General features: G+C 35.4%; 1 protein-coding gene across 1 annotated transcript; it reads right to left on the reverse strand.

Moving 5' to 3' along the window:
• Positions 1–671: 671 nt before the first annotated feature.
• Positions 672–16,311, reverse strand: LOC132554571 (RAD51-associated protein 1-like). The gene is made up of 9 exons (XM_060218899.1): positions 16,289–16,311; positions 13,156–13,217; positions 12,395–12,524; positions 9,623–9,843; positions 8,643–8,720; positions 8,410–8,517; positions 6,603–6,791; positions 6,206–6,346; positions 672–957 (listed from the first exon to the last, which is right to left on the reverse strand). Exons 1-9 carry the CDS (start codon positions 16,309–16,311, stop codon positions 719–721), a joined length of 1,191 nt encoding a protein of 396 aa, XP_060074882.1. The 3' UTR covers positions 672–718.
• Between the last annotated feature and the right edge of the window lie 1,497 nt (positions 16,312–17,808).

Here is a 17,808-nt window from a genome sequence, read left to right on the forward strand (position 1 = left end):
TTCCAAATATTGATTCCAAACCATAACCAGACAACACAGACAGATGTGAGAAATGATACATGTCCTCTCACAAAATGGCACAGGATTAAGCAGGTCAAGCACAACCTTGACCCCTGACCCTTAATCGCTAAAACCTCATCAGGTGTAGAGCCTGATGTTATAACACTATGTACACATATACTCAGGTAAGCCAAGTTTGTTTCTAAGTTTATGGGAGACTTGTAAGTTTTATTTTGATACATTCACTGACAAATTTTTACATGGTCCCTTTTAGCTAGTAAGATGGGACCCCACAGTGTGTCGGAAGGATATGGTAATAAAATATATACATATGTACACAATTATTTACACATTAAAAATATATTTTTTCTTATATCACTTACACATGAGGAAGTTCAACATTACATGACACAGAAAAGAATGTTTCATTCTATATGTCCTGCTGAATTCATGTAAAAGTCATATATCTCGTTCCTTCAAATTTTAGCACTTTCATAAAATGCTGTAAGCAAGAAGGATGTTTTTCACTGAACTGATGATACAGATAAATGTTTTGGAAATTTATCTCTAAAAATTCTTATTTTAAAAGTCTGTATTTTTTGCAACTGTCTTTCATTCCATCTTCGAACACATCCGAAATAAAATTCTGAGAGAAAAAGAATTTACAGCATATTTCCACAATTGATACATGTTACACAGCCTTCGGCAGTGCTGATGGTCAGTGTTGAACTTTGAACCCTGAATGAAGTGGTTTCACACTTTGATGCCGTGAAAGTCCGAGACGTAATCCTGATAGTGGTGATTTGATAGTTACACCACCTAGTGATGATGAAGGTGACTTTACCCTCCCCACACCTAATGAGACACCGGGAGACTTTGTACCAGCGCCACCTAATGAGGAACCTGGAGATCTCACACTAGTGCCACCTCGTGAGGATTTACCACTGCCGGCCATGCCTGGAAAGACAGAGAAAATCATTGTACAAGTTAAGTAATGTTACATGGATATGCATTATTACATACAAGTTAAGACAAAATAAATAGCATTTTTATCACTATAAAGAAGAACCGAGAAATACCCATTGAATATTTATAATAGTAGATATTAGGTTCAAACATATTCCAGCCATGAGTAGTGGTACATGTCGATAACACAATTTCACTAAACTGTGTTGGAACTGTCTTTAAAAACTTTTTCAAAATCTCAATATTCAGTTTCAATACAACAAAATTCTGTTTCAAGCTTCATTTCAATCAATCACTTTCATGTAAGAATTAAAGAACAACTTTTGTGGAAACAGTAACAGGATGTGTTTTCTTTGGCTTCTACGATAAACATCAATTGGAACAAGTCTTGGATCACAGTAGTTATTTTAATTTTTTTTTGCAATGCCGTGACTGAAATACTAACTTAAGATAATTACCAAAGTACGAGACACTTCAATTGGTAAAAAATTTAATGGCTTAATTATAAAATTTCCATAAGTAATTGTTAGGAACAATAGTTTTGATTGGCAGATTTATCTGGAAGTTGTTGCAATTAAGAGGTGTATATTTGTGTTTTGTGTTCTCTTTACAAGCAAACCAGACTGAAGTTTCATTCAATATAAAACGTAACTATGAACTGTAACTTAATATGACTGAATATCTTTACATCAAACAAAACCTGTCCAATTTGACATCAAACCACAGGATAAGACTTAATTCAGATCAGACACATTTCTCATTACATGTATACTAGTGGAAAAAAAGAAACCCAAGTTCTTTGTAATATATTAAATTTGACAGCGAACTATCTCCATGCACTGTGAAAATGATCTTCAGTTAAAATTCAGTCGACTGTGATCCCGCTTGAATCTGTATAGTTTCAGCAGATTTATCAAGATAGCATGCATCCAGGGTACTCCTGCACCATATATGTGCTGGTAAATCATTACAAATCGAACATTGGAACACTACTGATCAAATACACAACATTTTTTTTCAAAGCAATTGTAGAGCGAAATGCTGCGATTGAGTGAAGTTGATAGGGATGGGGCCATTGCTCTGATTATGGAGGGACATTCGCAGCATCATGTAGCCCAGCAATATGGCGTACATGGAACAACAATATCCCTTTAAGTTGGGCATCTCAGAGCCACAGAGAGATAGGGTGACCGTCCTAGAAGCGAACATCTGCATGTTACGTTGTGGCATCAAGATAGAGGCATATATCTCTTGCACCTCTGTTAACGATTTCAGGTGTTGACGGCATGCTTCACGCTTTACAGGTCAGATAGACAACAATGTGTCTTTCAATGTCATGGTGAGCGATATTCTGACTCTTACATAATGGAAAGCAACATATTTTGGGGAGGATTTGTTATGGTATGGCAGATATCTCAAGGCATGAAAACACCTCTCGTGGTTATCAGGGATCAGGTCTTGAGACCACACCTCCTTCCTCTTATCCATCAACATAACCTTGCATTGCAGCAAGACAATGGGAGGCCCCATGTTGCTAGAGACCACACCTCCTTCCTCTTATCCATCAGCAGGCCCTTATTCAGAAAAGGAATAATATCCCTCAAATGACAATAAACACCTTGATGGGGTCAATGTTAAGGAGAGTAAGAGCAGTAACTGAAGCCAGGGGTGGGCACACACACTACTGACTTGGATCAAGAAATGGCAAAGGGTACCCTTGTTTTAATGCTTTTCAAACAAATGCTGTCTGAGATACGTTAACAAAAATCATCAAAATATATTCAGTAATGATGGAAAAATCGAGAAACCCAAACAATGAACTAATCATCAATGAATCATGTAAAACAATAACATTTTCTGCCAGTGTATTTATAACAAAGTTCTACAGATTGCAAGTCTGATAAAGATTGCTGAACAACAGAATTATCTTATGTCAGTACCTGAATAGACCCCAGCCCCCTCCCCTACATTTAATTTCATTAACAATTTCACAATCTGAAATTTCACATCAAGCCAGTGACATTTGCGAATGACCCCTGATACAGGTCATTCACATCCCACTATGTCACCTGTTGCATGAAGACTTGAGGGCTTCATCAAAAGAAAAACAATTTTTTTTAACCCAGTACAACCTCCACAAGCATATATCTACATTATGATGATTTAACAATTTTTCGTTGAAACTTAAGTAGGTTTTCAGATACGGTTCACTGCTTGTTGTAGAAAATTCTCACACCATGTGCATGTGTCACATCTTTTTAATAAACTGCAGTCTAAAAGTGAAAGTTTATATTCAAACTAATGCAAGGATCACAAACTGTGCATGAATTGTCTATGAGTGTTGTGTACCACAGCATTTGTTCTATTCAAAATATATTTTTCGTCTGGCTCTACTGTATCTCACTCTAAATTATGAAAAGGTGCTATTCACTTGTGTGTCTTTTGTACAATCTTTACATGGAATATTAAAACACAAAGTGATCCCTTCCAGGTACAAAATAACATTACATAAGTCCTAACAGACATAAATCAAACTTGCATGTGTTTAAAATGAACATGTGTTTAATATGACACATGCCATTCTAGATCAGATTTCTCACCTTGAGCTGTACATTCATTCCTCATGTAACCTTCACCTTTATTCTACATGAATAAGGAGACATTACAGACACATGTAATAAGAATATCACCCAAAGGTTTAAATCAAAATATTGTTTTTTGGGGGGTTTTTTTGGCATTGATTTACCAGTCCAAAAATTTACTCAAGACTGAAAAAATTTCATGATGAATGATTGACTCCAACTTTTTATCATTATTAACGACATTCCCCGAACCTTGGGTCTTAAATCTGAGATCTTGTAAATTTGTGTTTTCTAGTCTGTTATCATATGAGCACTTGTCAGTAATAGATGACTGATTCGTGAACTGGGCCACACAAAACACAAACTCCATATTACTTATTTTCCCCTTCAGTAAAATAACATATTTTCCCCATCTAATGACTCAATTTCTCCATGATGAGTAGGACAATGTCAAACAGACAATATTCTAAGGCCTATTCTGATGTTATAATTTTATGCAGAAATCATTGAAACAAAGGTGAAAGTTGCTGTTCTGGAATGTAATAATTATATAATACAAGGTATGATGTTGATTTGGACTGCATACAATACGACTATAAACAGCCATAGTCATTTTGAGATGGGGTCTGCTTGATGTAGCTGGTGGTGACTACTTTACTGAACATCCTACTGGAGGTCCATTGCATGTCACCCAGAACATATTTGAGTACAGTGTCTTCCCACAACCATATCAACACAGAGCAGTCTGTTTCTCAGCTTCCCATGAAACATGATCTGCCACGGTTAAGGAGCATGCACCTGAGATCTTCACCTGCGGTTATGTAGGTCAATGCACTACCAACAGAGCTATCACGCAATACAGCAACTACCACTGAATCCACATAAAATTGAAATCAGAGTGTTGCTCTTTTGACAAATAAACCACAGTATAAAGGTTACAGAAAAGTCACTGAAATTGGGAAGAGTCTGAAGAATATTCTGCATGTTCCGTTTCAAGGAACCAACTATGTCTTTTCAAAACTATCAAACAGACTGTTGTTCGCTGGTTTCAGAATATCTGAATGAATCAAGATCTATGCATCTTAACACTTCAATGAAAATATTATGATATTCAGTACTGAAATGAAGGTGATTGGATTTTTTGCTAATTGTTTTACTTTTTTATAGAAAATTTGAGAAAATTTAAAAAACTGTTCATTTAAGTTTTGTGTCTTACATCAATCAACACCTGATACAGGTGTGTCAACACAAAAAAGTGAAGTTTTCTGCCATCTGGACTATTCCAATCTACTTACGACAATGCAGTCTAGGACAAATAACAAGGGAGATAACTCACATAATTTACAGACTTGAACTTTGCCAGGTCAGCTTAAGCAACCCTGTTTGCATGACTTTTTACATCCATAGAACTAGTCAGTACTTCAGTATGTATTTGTGATCTATTTTAAGAAATATTGACCTAGAACTTTTTTTCTTGTTTACACATCATCTATTGCACACTTGACATATAGGAATCTTTTTTATATCACTGCATAATTTAGACGCAACTAAATTTTGATCTGATCTTCTCACCCCATTGTCTCCCCTTATCACCACTTCACTTGTAAAATTTAGTTGAGTGTTTGCTCCTATGAGAACAGCATTGAGTTCTGTCCCCTGGCTGATGAGTTTTATGGAACAACAGCCATAGATATTCATTGTATTTATTCCATTTATATAATTTGTCCCTTTGTGATGTGATGAGCAAACTTGCTGATTAGATGTATAGTGTTGAAAGGAACTAAATCCCAAAGATATACCTGTATACACTGTATCACAATTATGTGCAAAATTAGAATTTTAAAAAAAATACAGATTCACTCCAAATACAGCAAGAACAAGGACAAACCCACCTGAAAAGCAATCTCAAGCCTTTTTATCTGAAAGGCAATCCCAACCAAGTACCTTTGGTAAGGTTATTGTACAAAAACAATTTTTTTCTATTTTAAGTAACAGTGACATTAACCTTTGACCTTCACACCAGAAAAGCAATCTCAAGCAAGCCCCTTTGGTAAGGAAGCACTGCATGAAGTTTGAGTGTAATTGTCAAAAAAAAACTCAAGTTATTGCATGAAATCCAACCTCTTATATGGTAACACTGTCCTTGACCTTTGACCTTTAAATCTCAAAATCTATCCATAGCCAGCACTTTGGGTAAGGAAGCACTGTATGAAGTTTCAGCTTGACCGGCCAAAGTGAACTCAAAAATCCTTTGTGTGGATGCTGCCGCCAATATAGTAATACCTATATATCACCTATGGCAGGCAGGCAACACGGAAATGGTAGTTCCTACTCCCTACTTAATGCTCAGAATTACAGTAGAGTATGGAGTAGTTTGCCCATTGTCAGTATAATGTGATGGAGTGGTGTGTTCTGCTGGTTGCCTTTGGCAGTATACTTCAGTGTAATGTCAGTGTTGTGCTAAATGTTTCACTAGTGTTTGGAAATGGCAGTTTTTAGAGGTAACAAAAATATGGTGAAAATAAAATCCCTGCAAAATATAACCAGGTTTGATGTCATTTGATTTATATGGGAAAACCTCATCACAGTATATGTGAGGGGAGACAACTCTCCTATCAGTTGAAATAAAGTGAACAAATATTGATAAGAACACATACCTGGTGGTGTCCACTTGGGTGCATTTCCTCCCAAACTCCGGCTTACTGGACTGGACATTGTGCGACCAATGGACGGAGACACAGACTTCCTGACAGCAGTCACTTTACTTCTGGGGGCAACAGATTTAGTCACAGGAGCTGCTGAAATGTGAAAATTACATATATCTTCATAAAAAAAATCATGGAGGGACATTAATAAAAAAAATCTGCAAATAAACTTTGAACATTTAAACCAAGCTAAGACTTAATTAAATTATCTATGGTTGAAAGATTAACAGGAAAATATGTTAACACTGCTAGAAACTGTAGTTTTTTGTATTACCATCAGTTTTCGATATACTGTCACCATAAAATCCAGCTACATGTATGTATACATGTTTGTATAAAATTTTCTCACCTTTAGTTTTGGATTTGGCTGAAGATTTTGATTTTGGAGTTGTTTGTTTCTTTGGTACTGGTTTCCCATTCTTTCCTTTGGCTTTTTTCTTTTTACCATATCCTTCAAAATCACTGTCATTCTCCTCATCATAATCTTCATCACTCTCATCACTCACATCATCATCTTCATCTGGATCAAATGCGCTTTCTAAAATGTTGATACAGAAACATTCTACAAGTTTAAAGCAAGGTCATAAGCAGGAACTACCAGGTATATAAAATCTCGGAAGAAATGTGACGAATTTTCATATTGGTAATAACATACCTCTAGGATTCCTTCTAAAAAGATAAAACCTAAGAAAGACATATCTGTTAATTTGGTATGATTTACTGCTAAAAAGAACAGGGATTGATTCAGTTCTTTCTATGAACTAATTTACAGATGCAACAATGAACAGATAAAATGGTTTTATAAGCAATATTAGACCAAATATTTTAAGCATAACTGGCGTTATTTCCAGCGATGTATCCTTAAAGCTATAAGTTGAATCTCAATATGGGGTTCAATTCTTCCCAATATCTTGAATTAGTGAATTCGACAATTTACGTTTTTAATGTGAAATAGAATTATCACAAACATCTGTATGATTCCCTGAACTTTGACCCTATAATATTACATCTTATTCTTATCTGTCGAGCTCACAGTTACAAAACTCTACTATATAATTACAGTATTTATAGAATACAGCCACGGCTGCTACAAGTTTTACATGTGTTTTGTTTAACCTTACTGTCAGACTATGACTAGAGGTCACATTTGTGGCCTAAAACATTGGCTTAATAACAATGATTTAAAACTGAAGTTTGTTTATTCTAAAATTGCAGAACAAGTTACGATAATGATAATATAAATTTGTAACAGAGTGGTCAGTTTTATTGAATTATAAAATGTTACATATCAAATGTGTTGAGATGGCTAATTATCAGTGTCTTGGTCATTTTGGGAATTTGTTTGTCCGTTTGTCTGTGTTACTTGTTACATGGCGTGTGTTTCATAAATTTTGTGTAATATGTTGCTATTTTCTGTGTTAAAGTTTACACCCTGTGACTGATACTGGGTGCAGTAACTCCAACTTTCCTCCACCATCCAAACCTGGCACATCCTTAAATGACTCTGGTTACTAAGAAAAGGATGTAAAGCAACAATCAACCAAACCCTGTGACTGGAGTCCTAAGTCTATGTTTTTGTCTTTATCTCTATTTGTCAGTTTTTATATACTCTTTGTTTTTCAGTCTTAGCAAAACCATTGTTAGGTCAGTTAAACTCCTGCCTACCAGTCTGACCACAAGCTATTTCCTGATCATCATCTAGGCAGTTAGAAAAAAATTAGTTAAACCTTGTACAGAGGAGGCAGCTTAACATTACAGTAGCATGGCTTTGTGCCCTACACATAATGTCTTATGTTGTAATGTAATCTTGGCTTCTTCCCTTGTTTTGTTCAAAATTGTCGTCAAACTAAAGAACAAAGGTCTTGACTAAGAAAACTTAATCACAGGATGTGATTGTTTGTTATTCTATCATAAACCAACTCAGCTACAAATGTTGGCCCAAATGTATAGTACATGGCAAGTGGTCAAAATCTTACTGAGAAAGATAACCAGAGTATTTGGAGAAACCCACATAGTCAAGCATGTGAGGCCTTAATCAAAGAATCAAGCCCCAGTTGGCTGATGAGTGTTACCATGGCACCATCTTATAACCCAGCAATGATCTATTTATATTACCTTATGAAATAGAATTGATGAGAATAAGAAATATCACATACCACTGTCACTGTCCACCACTGGTTTTTTGCTTGTACCCCTTCGTCTTTTTTTGGGCACTTCCTCCGACACAGAATCTAACACTTCTATGTCATCGTCTAACATCTGGCCTTAAAGAATAAAAAGACAGTATACAGAATCATAATAACAAGACACACAGGGCATGGAATAATGAAGAATGCAAAATATATGCGGATGGCAATGCTTTGAAACAAATGACTTTGGATATACTCACCATTGACCAAGACTGATTTAGCTGTAGTCACGTCCTTCGGTTCGGCATCATTCACTGCCACAGCTGGATTTGGTGTATCTGTATGATGAAAAACATAACATGTTGTCAAGGGGATAATATTTGTTGTGAAGGAGTGTACCAGTTTTCATGAAGTGGACACATATTGTCATGGACAGGACACTGGTTGTCATGGACAGGACGACAGGACACTGGTTGTCATGGACAGGACATATATTGTCATGGACAGGACACTGGTTGTCATGGACAGGACACAGGTTGTCATGAAGTGGACACAGGTTGTCATGGACAGGACACAGATTGTCATGAACTGGACACAGGCAGTCATGAAGAGGACACAGGTTGTCATGGACAGGACAGATTGTCATGAAGAAGACACAGATTGTCATGGACAGGACACAGGTTGTCATGGACAGGACACAGGTTGTCATGGACAGGACACAGGTTGTCATGGACAGGACACAGGTTGCCATTTAGAGTACACACTGTCAAGTAGGTAATACGTGTTGTAATAAAAATTATACAGAGTAAAGATAACTCAATCCAACAGGTCGGGGGGCAGGTTCCTCAAAATACTGTAATCCACCACTAAAGACTACGGCGTTGGCTCTATATCTTCATAAAAATTATACATGTAACTGGGGGTCTAGATGTTAAAAGAGATGGGTGTTGGGCTAGCTATACCTGCTGTAATTTGTTGTAGGACTAAGTGTGTGGCTATCTATACCTGCTGTGATTGGATGTAAGACAATGTCACCAATCCATTGGACAAGGCCCAGCAAAGGGTAGAATCAACAAAAAAACAGCATCATCATCATCTTGGATGTAAGACAGTTGGGATGATTAGGATAAATTGGGAGAAGTGACTAGATATGCCAGCTATGACTGGCTGTAACACAGGGGATGTGGCTTGCTTTAACATTTATGGTTGGCTGTAGGACAGAGGGCATGAGTAGATATACCTGCTGTGATTGGCTGTAAGATAGGGGGAGTGGGCTCCACTCTGAGCTTGTTTAGTTCATCTGTAGCCTCCACACTAGCTGTGATACTGAAAGGTTCACTAACTTCATTAGAGAGAGAAGGAGGCAAATCAGTTCCTTCGGTAGATCCCTGGGATTCATGCATGGACATCTCTAGGGCCAGCTGTAGCTCCCTATCAAAGCACCTATCATTGGGAGGCTTCCTGTGGGATGTAAATATAAATAGGATAAAAAAAATGTAAAGAACATGTCCAGCAAGTAAGGGACATAACTCTGTCAGCCTTCCATGACTAACATCAGGTAGTCTTCTCAGTGGTATGTGTGTCTTGTATATGGATGGTTTTTTTTACCGCAAGACATTCAAAGGTTCTTTCTTCAAGGAAGTATGTAAGTTGCACTTCTCTGTATCATTTATGATTTTTCTTCACAATTTATTGCAATGGTTTGAAAACAGCATTTATTTTCTAAATTTTGAGAGATTGACTTCTTAAAGTTCAAAAACACCTGACAAGTGAGATATTTATATCTTTAAAGGTTTTTGCTCACAATTTTTTTATAATGCCATATTTCATCTAAAAATGATGCTATATTAGATATAGTTCATGGTATCCCATCTCTCTCAGCACATAAATGATTGCTAAAGCTGGCCTTATCTCCTTTGGTGAGTCTAGTGTATATGCATATTTTGACACCTGACTTCAGGAAAATAACTAGTTTTTGTCCTACTTCAGTATATGTTCTCAGTGACAAAGCATTACATTTCAATGCTAAATAAAAACTGATTTTTAGCAAAATAATTCAAGTGGTATAAGAAGGGATAACCAGAGATGTCTCTGTCCAAACAAACCCCTCCAGACACACGACAGCATATTGAAGATTATAAACTGAAGCACTTCAAGCATGTGATTAACAATAGGAGTTAGATGGCTGTTTGTTTCTTTTATGTACCCATTATAATCACACTGCAAAGAAAACAGAAAATGTTTGGGGATCACTGTTTTGACAAGTACAGCAGCTTGCTCCATTAGTGTCAACACACCCACACTATGTACATCTATACATATAAATCAGCCATTTCTCCTGCCTTGGAGATAATTTTATGATTGTAAATCATGTATTAAATTTTTTTTCTTGTACTCTTAAAAGTTTATGTGCACATAAATATCTTGACTTGTGTATGCAAATAAAATTGTAACATTTCCGTCCAGCCAAAGCATGTATGTGATATAGACATTCGTATTGTAGAAGAAGAGTCATTTAGTTTATAAAATTTTACAACTGAATGTCATTGGGATTCATGTACCCCGGTATTTTATCAACTTGTTCTGGATATCCACACAATTCTCTTGTTTACATTACGATTGTTGACACACGTATACATACATATATAACACTTTAACTCTTGCTATATGTTTGTGCGTCACAAAACAATTTATACCTTCAAAACTGACGAGCCAAATCATGAAAAATCTTAAACACTTGTGTAATCATATTCTATGTTAATATCAAAAAGTTATTTTAAGACAGTAACAGCTTTTCATACCACAATGATATAATGTATTCTTGATATGTACGTACATGTATAGTTGAATATTGCTGACTCATAATCATCTGATGTAGATATTCCACTGACATGACTTCATTTTAAACATTTTTTTGCTCAAATTTTTGGATGATATGTAGCATTTTGGTAAAATATTTCACTTTCAATCAAGGATATCTTGAAAAAAAAAATCATAATATGAGAAGTGTCTGCCTTCTACACAACTGTCTACATGTTAGACCTGGTCAGTCAAAGTAATACTTTGATGTCATGTGTACCACTTTACAGGTCATTGAATTTCTCACTTGTCAGTAACAAGCACTTTCAACTGCCTAAATTATGATGTAACAGAATTTCACAAAAAAAAAAAAAAAAAAAAAATCATGGCTAGAACTCTTTGATAATCCTTTGTGTCAGCTACTTAACAAGTTTAACTATTGTATATCTATTCAATGGTAATTTTGATTACTTTTGAAATTCAAATTGGTTTTACATATGCAGGTTCAGAACTGAAAATAGATAAGAATGACTTAACCAAAACAATTCTCTCAATTATACAGTACCCAGAAACAATTACAAACATAACAATTCAGCTGAAGCTGGGTCAGGTTACAAAATGTTAGCTCTCCTATTGTGGTATGTATGAATAAAATTAATTCTATTTGATTTATTTATATACATGAAGATACTCTATATGCAAATTGGTTGCAAATTAAATGTAAATAGAAATAAATATTCATGAAATCACTAAGTTCTACTTATAAATCCCACCACTGAGAGTCCTACTTGCAGGTCCTACCTGTAGCTCCTACCTGTAAGTCCTGCAATTGTAGGTCCTACCTGTAAGTCTTGCAATTGTAGGTCCTATTTGTAAGTCCTATCATTATAGGTCTTACCTGCAAGTCCTACCTGTAGCTCCTACCTGTAGGTCCTACCTGTAGCTCCTACCTGCAGGTCCTACCTGTAGCTCCTACCTGTGGGTCGTAACATTAACTGATATTACACAAACCTTATCTCCTACCTGTAGGTCCTACCTACACAAACCTTAGCTCCTACCTGTAGGTCCTACCATTATCTGATATTACACAAACCTTAGCTCCTACCTGTAGGTCCTACCATTATCTGATATTACACAAACCTTAGCTCCTACCTGTAGGTCCTACCTGTAGCTCCTACCTGCAGGTCCTAACATTAACTGATATTACACAAACCTTTTTTTATTGTTTTCCTTTTCATTGTTTTTCATTGCCTGTTTCTTTAAATTGTTTTCTTTGTTGGTTGTTTTAATCTTAGATGTTTTTGCCTTCTTAGCTGGAGGTGGAGTGCTGTCCTTGAAATCTTCTGATGAAACAAATAGAAGAAATACCTCATCATCATATACTAGAAAAAACAAAAGATCTGTAGACATGTGTAACAGCTAAAGAATTTTAAAATATTCAATTTTTAAACACATTAAATTTTGAATTCTTCAGGGTATTTTTTTTTCATTTTAATCATTTGACATTTCTATTTCCTGAATGAAATTTTTTACAGGATTGTACATTTCATTAAGACAAAGAATAACTAGTTACAAATGACATTTTTTACTATTAACATTTTATTCATGAACCAATTTCTATACCTGTCATTGACATTAAGTTTGGTAAGAATGTAAATTAACCATGAATAATTGTGTTTAGATATTCTAAGCCCTTATGTTAATCTCTATTGTATACCAGGACATACTTGTAATACTTTTTATTTTATTTCCTTATCTTAGCATATGCACTACAACACAAACAATACAATTTTTATATCAATACCAAAACTTATTTACATAAATATAATTCTCACCTTTTGAGTACACACGTGATGAATTTTCGGTATATGCTCAAACTTCTTAAGAAGTAACAAATTTGCATATATTGTATATTTATAAAATTAATGAATTGTATATTATGATCACATCCATAGAGAAGTAAAAATTACTTACCATCAAAGTCATCAGCATCATTTCCTGTCCCAAAGACAGCATAGTTGACTTTCTTTGAAGACCTAAATTGATATTAAAAACAAATATTGATTTAATAAATCATTGAATTTTGAGGGAGGATATCAAATCCCCAATGTATGTGCTTCATCATACATACACTGTACACCAGTTAGTATATTTAAATACATGTAAAATATGTCTCAATCAAGTATCATTCTATTATAATTTTATTCAGGTACATTTCCAGAATATTTTATAAAATTTTAGAAAAAATCTCACTGTTCCATGAAAAGAAAAAAGTGTGATGTGTACATGTACTTGGCATCTACAATGAATAAAGATTGGTAAAGAAAATCAAAAGCAAGCTGTCAGTCACCTGTAAACAAGAGGCCCACAGACCTTATCAGTCATCTCACTAGAAAGACACACAATTGTATTCCTATTATTTTTCCTCAAGCATGAAACTACGTAAATATCATGACCAAGGACCTATTGGTTGCTGAATTAAGAAATTTCAAGTTCTCAACAAAGTTGACCCTAGTGACCTCGATAGTCAGTCAAGGTCAATCCTTTGAATAAATGTGGTAACTTGCCATCCAATTATGTTCATAGCCATTATCAATAGCCATGACCTTTTTGTTAGTGAGAAGGAGTTGTTTCAAGATATTAAAACAAGTGACCCCTGTGATCTTGAAAGTGGGTCAAGGTGATGCTACTGGTCCAATATCAGCATCTTGAGCCTTTTCATTTATAAGAAGTTGTTTTAAAAATTTTAACACATGTGACCCCTGTGACCTTAGAAGTGGGTCAAGGTCATTTCCTTTATCAAAGCATGTTACAGTCCTAATATCAAGAGTTAAACTTAATTTATTTTACAACAATTGCAAAACAAGTTTTTCGAACTTATATTAATCACTCTTGTTGGCCTGAATGGAAGTCGGCAAGGGGTCTTACTGTGAGAGAAAACTTGAATACCACTGGAAAACCCACATGGTTCGGCAGGTGACCCCGTACCTTTACACATCCATTCCGGGAATCAAACTCTGGGCATCTAGGTAAAAGGCGACTGTGTTACCACTGCACCACCTCACCAACCTAAGATAATATAGCAACCCTCGGCCTTTTGTATATCAAAAAGAATTTGTTTGAACTGAAAGTTTATGAATGGCATATGATGATGGATGAAACATGATGACTATAGGTCATCCTGACCCTTCAGGTTAGATGACCTAAAAGATGAGATATATGATAAAAAATTATTTTTTTAAAAACAGATGGGTTAGGTGATGTGTATGGATTGTAGATGACATGTTCATGGTATTTTATGTATGATAATTAGTATTACATGAGGGTTGTTTACAATTTCGCAAAGATTCAGCAAAACATCTCTGCATCAGGTTACAATCTAATTTTAATCATGATAAGCATTTCAATTCCATGGAAAGCAAAGCTCCTACGAGTGCCAGTCTCAGAGATTCCTCTATCAAAACCTGAAAATAATTTTCCTCTGTTGTAAAAACCCATGCATACAAAATTCATGTCAGACCAAATGTTTTTAATGTTCTAATTATTTGTCAGAGACTTAAATTTAATACAAAATTAGAAAATGTTCGCTGATGTGCTGCAGGGTTTGAAATCATGTGCAACAGTCATTTAAAACACCAGTTCTGCTACAGAAATGATTGAAATTTACACTGATATAATGTACATACACTGGCTATCTCTCTGAACATTCAGTTTATATGTTGGACTATATCTAGTTCTATAAAGCATTTGAGTAAATAAGGATTCATCTGTCCAATGTCATTTACAACATGATTTGCCACTTGGAAAAATAAAGGCCCCTTCAGCACTGAAAGTGTGTTATGGCAAACTTATAAGGGGATGTGTTGTAGAGGATTGTGAGCCCTGCTGGGTGTTATACTTGTTATAGGGAATGGTGATATGTAATTGGGAATTTTGTGTTATTCATTAAGATGTGACCTTATGAGGATGGACATCATATGCTATATACTGATGTGAAAGAATACAGAAAACCCATTCCTGTTGAATGCCCCAACAGAAATTGTACCAACTTCTAAGAGTATCCTGATGTTTTGCTCGGATTACTCCCAACTCGGTTCACACCATGTGATTTCGCACCTAGCACCATTCTCAGCGTGACGTTTCGCACGCAGTGCCAAGACTCTTCACATCCTCAATGTTTTAGATAAAACAACCTCTGTTTATATGTATATTGTGTTAGTATATATAATATATATGTTGAGCTAATTTCAACCAGGAAGTGAAGACATGCTATCTAAACTACAGTTACCTCCCTGTAACCTTGGTTTCCAATGATATTTAGGTACAGGTAAATGTAACAATCTCCTGCAAGTAAGAAATAATTATCCCTTACCAAGATGGAACCCACAAAATCAATACTTCTGTGTTACACAATCTGTTACTCAATCCATATTTACCATGTATTTCTTCAGTATTGACAAACTAGCATTATTCATTGGGGCTAAAACGTCTTTTTATTTTGGGGCAAACTGTCTGAATTGAGTGTGAAACGTCATTATCCAAAACAATTTAAGGGCAAAACAACTGACACTTGTCTTGGGCATGATCATAATGAGGTAAATCAACAAATCTACCAACGGAGCCAGAGAAAAATTCTCTGTCTGCTGAGTGAAAGAGACCATACTTAACACTATGTACAAGCCACACTGACCGGGTTCCTTTAACACTACTCCCCCAATTCTTATCCAAGATTCTAAAAACCATGATCCATGGCACTAATTTCGAAATAACAAGGAAAATACTCATTCATGCCAAATGTCCGACTGCATTAGAACTCGGGTCTCCAAGGTATCAACTGAGCCATCTTCTAAGTGACAAAGACATTTTAACACATGACATGTACAAGTCACACCAATAATACAGAAGAATGCTGTATGTGTGCGATGAGGTCGGGTGTGGCGGGGAGATTAATTGATCGTCCTTTTTATATATGGACGACGACGAGCCGTGGAATAGGTGAAAAGACAGTCAGATTTGCAGATGTGGGATACACTTGGATACCAGTATAATCAGACATAATACATGGAAACATCACACTTAAAATTTGGGTAGCTTAAGGAATTGAAACCTTTCTGGTCTTCTGTCTGACATTTTGTTAGAATATTTCCATTGAAGTTTCGTTTATGTTAGGAAAATAGCATCGTATCCCTCGAGAGTCCAAATTTCCCTCCACAAAGCAATCCGGAAGTTGACATACATTTTGTGCATAGTTTCGTATTTTTAAATATATTGGTAATAACATCTTTTCTACTTACAAGTATGAAAGAAGGGAAACACTCAAAACAATTAAACACATTTGTTTGAATTCAGAAATTCGTGTCATCTATTTATTATGTTCAATGTCCAATTTCTTTTTTTTGTTTACTGTCGTTAAAAGTTGACTTCCGGTTACGTGGGTTGAGAGCTGTCTTCTGCCGTCTGTATGAAAGATCGGTATGTATCTAATTTCACTTTTTAATGGTATTTTATTAAAACTGAATTAATATTCTGATATGTTGAAGTTTGTTCCCCACTACTATGATGTTGGTAAAACCGAATATATCAACAAATTATAACTGGAAAACCACCCAATTGTTGTAGTTTGCATATCATTTGAGCAAATAACACAGGAGCACGTTTCACTGATCCTGTGATCCTGTGTCTGAAAAACACAAAAGTATATTAAGGGTAAACAGGGACGTATAATACAGATATATATACGTCCCTTGAGTAAATAAGATATTTCATTTTTTACTAAAAGATGAAATGTTTAATTTTACAGTACTGTACGTATATACCTTAAGTAAACATTGTCGATATTGCACTCCTTACAGCTTGAAAATGGCGTTCGTTCTATAGTACTATGCTGCCACCAGCTGAAATGTCAAATTAAAAGTTGATGCTTAATGGGATTTTCTCACACAGTTTGTACAGACAAGCTCCAGCTTACATGCTCAATTCTGTTAACTTCTAGTAAGTTTGCATTTACATACACTTATTCAGGGTGCATGTTTATGTGTTTCACCAAGAGGTAGGTATCTTCTGGGCAGTTTACTCTGTCTTAAACTGAAAATAAGATAATTCAAAAACTAGAAAGAGAGAAATGAGCCTAGAGTAATTTGAAGAAAATGGTAATTCAAAATGAAAAAAGAAGAAAAAGATAAGAGCAAAAAAGGGACAGAAAACAGACTTACACAGAGACTAAGAAATGATATAGGATATTCAACTATTTTCAGGACTCAGATATTTTAGTCCTAGGCTCATGGTTTTCCTTTGGGAATTTTACAACTAAAGTTGTAAGGTAAAAATATATAACTGTCAAAATTTTCAAGTAGTGTTCAGGACTTGTTGACAATTGGCTATTCAAGTATAAAGTGTTTATTTGTGGTTCACATGAAAAAGGAATTTGATCATGTGATACTTGAATGTCAAGGTTGAGGGGAAGACCATTCATATGTCTGCATTTTCGTATAGGCAAGGGAAAACATATATTCCTGTGTCCCCAACAAGGAATCAAACCTTGGTCTCTGGGTTGATAATTTACCAGCTCTCCAACTGAGCCATTGAAAGAACCATGGTTCTTCAGCTGAGTGACAGCTGTAGACTATT

The sequence above is a fragment of the Ylistrum balloti genome, unplaced genomic scaffold, assembly GCF_031769215.1.
Source record: "Ylistrum balloti isolate Yb309-2 unplaced genomic scaffold, AGI_CSIRO_Ybal_v1 Utg369640, whole genome shotgun sequence".
Classification (NCBI taxonomy): Eukaryota; Metazoa; Mollusca; class Bivalvia; order Pectinida; family Pectinidae; genus Ylistrum; species Ylistrum balloti.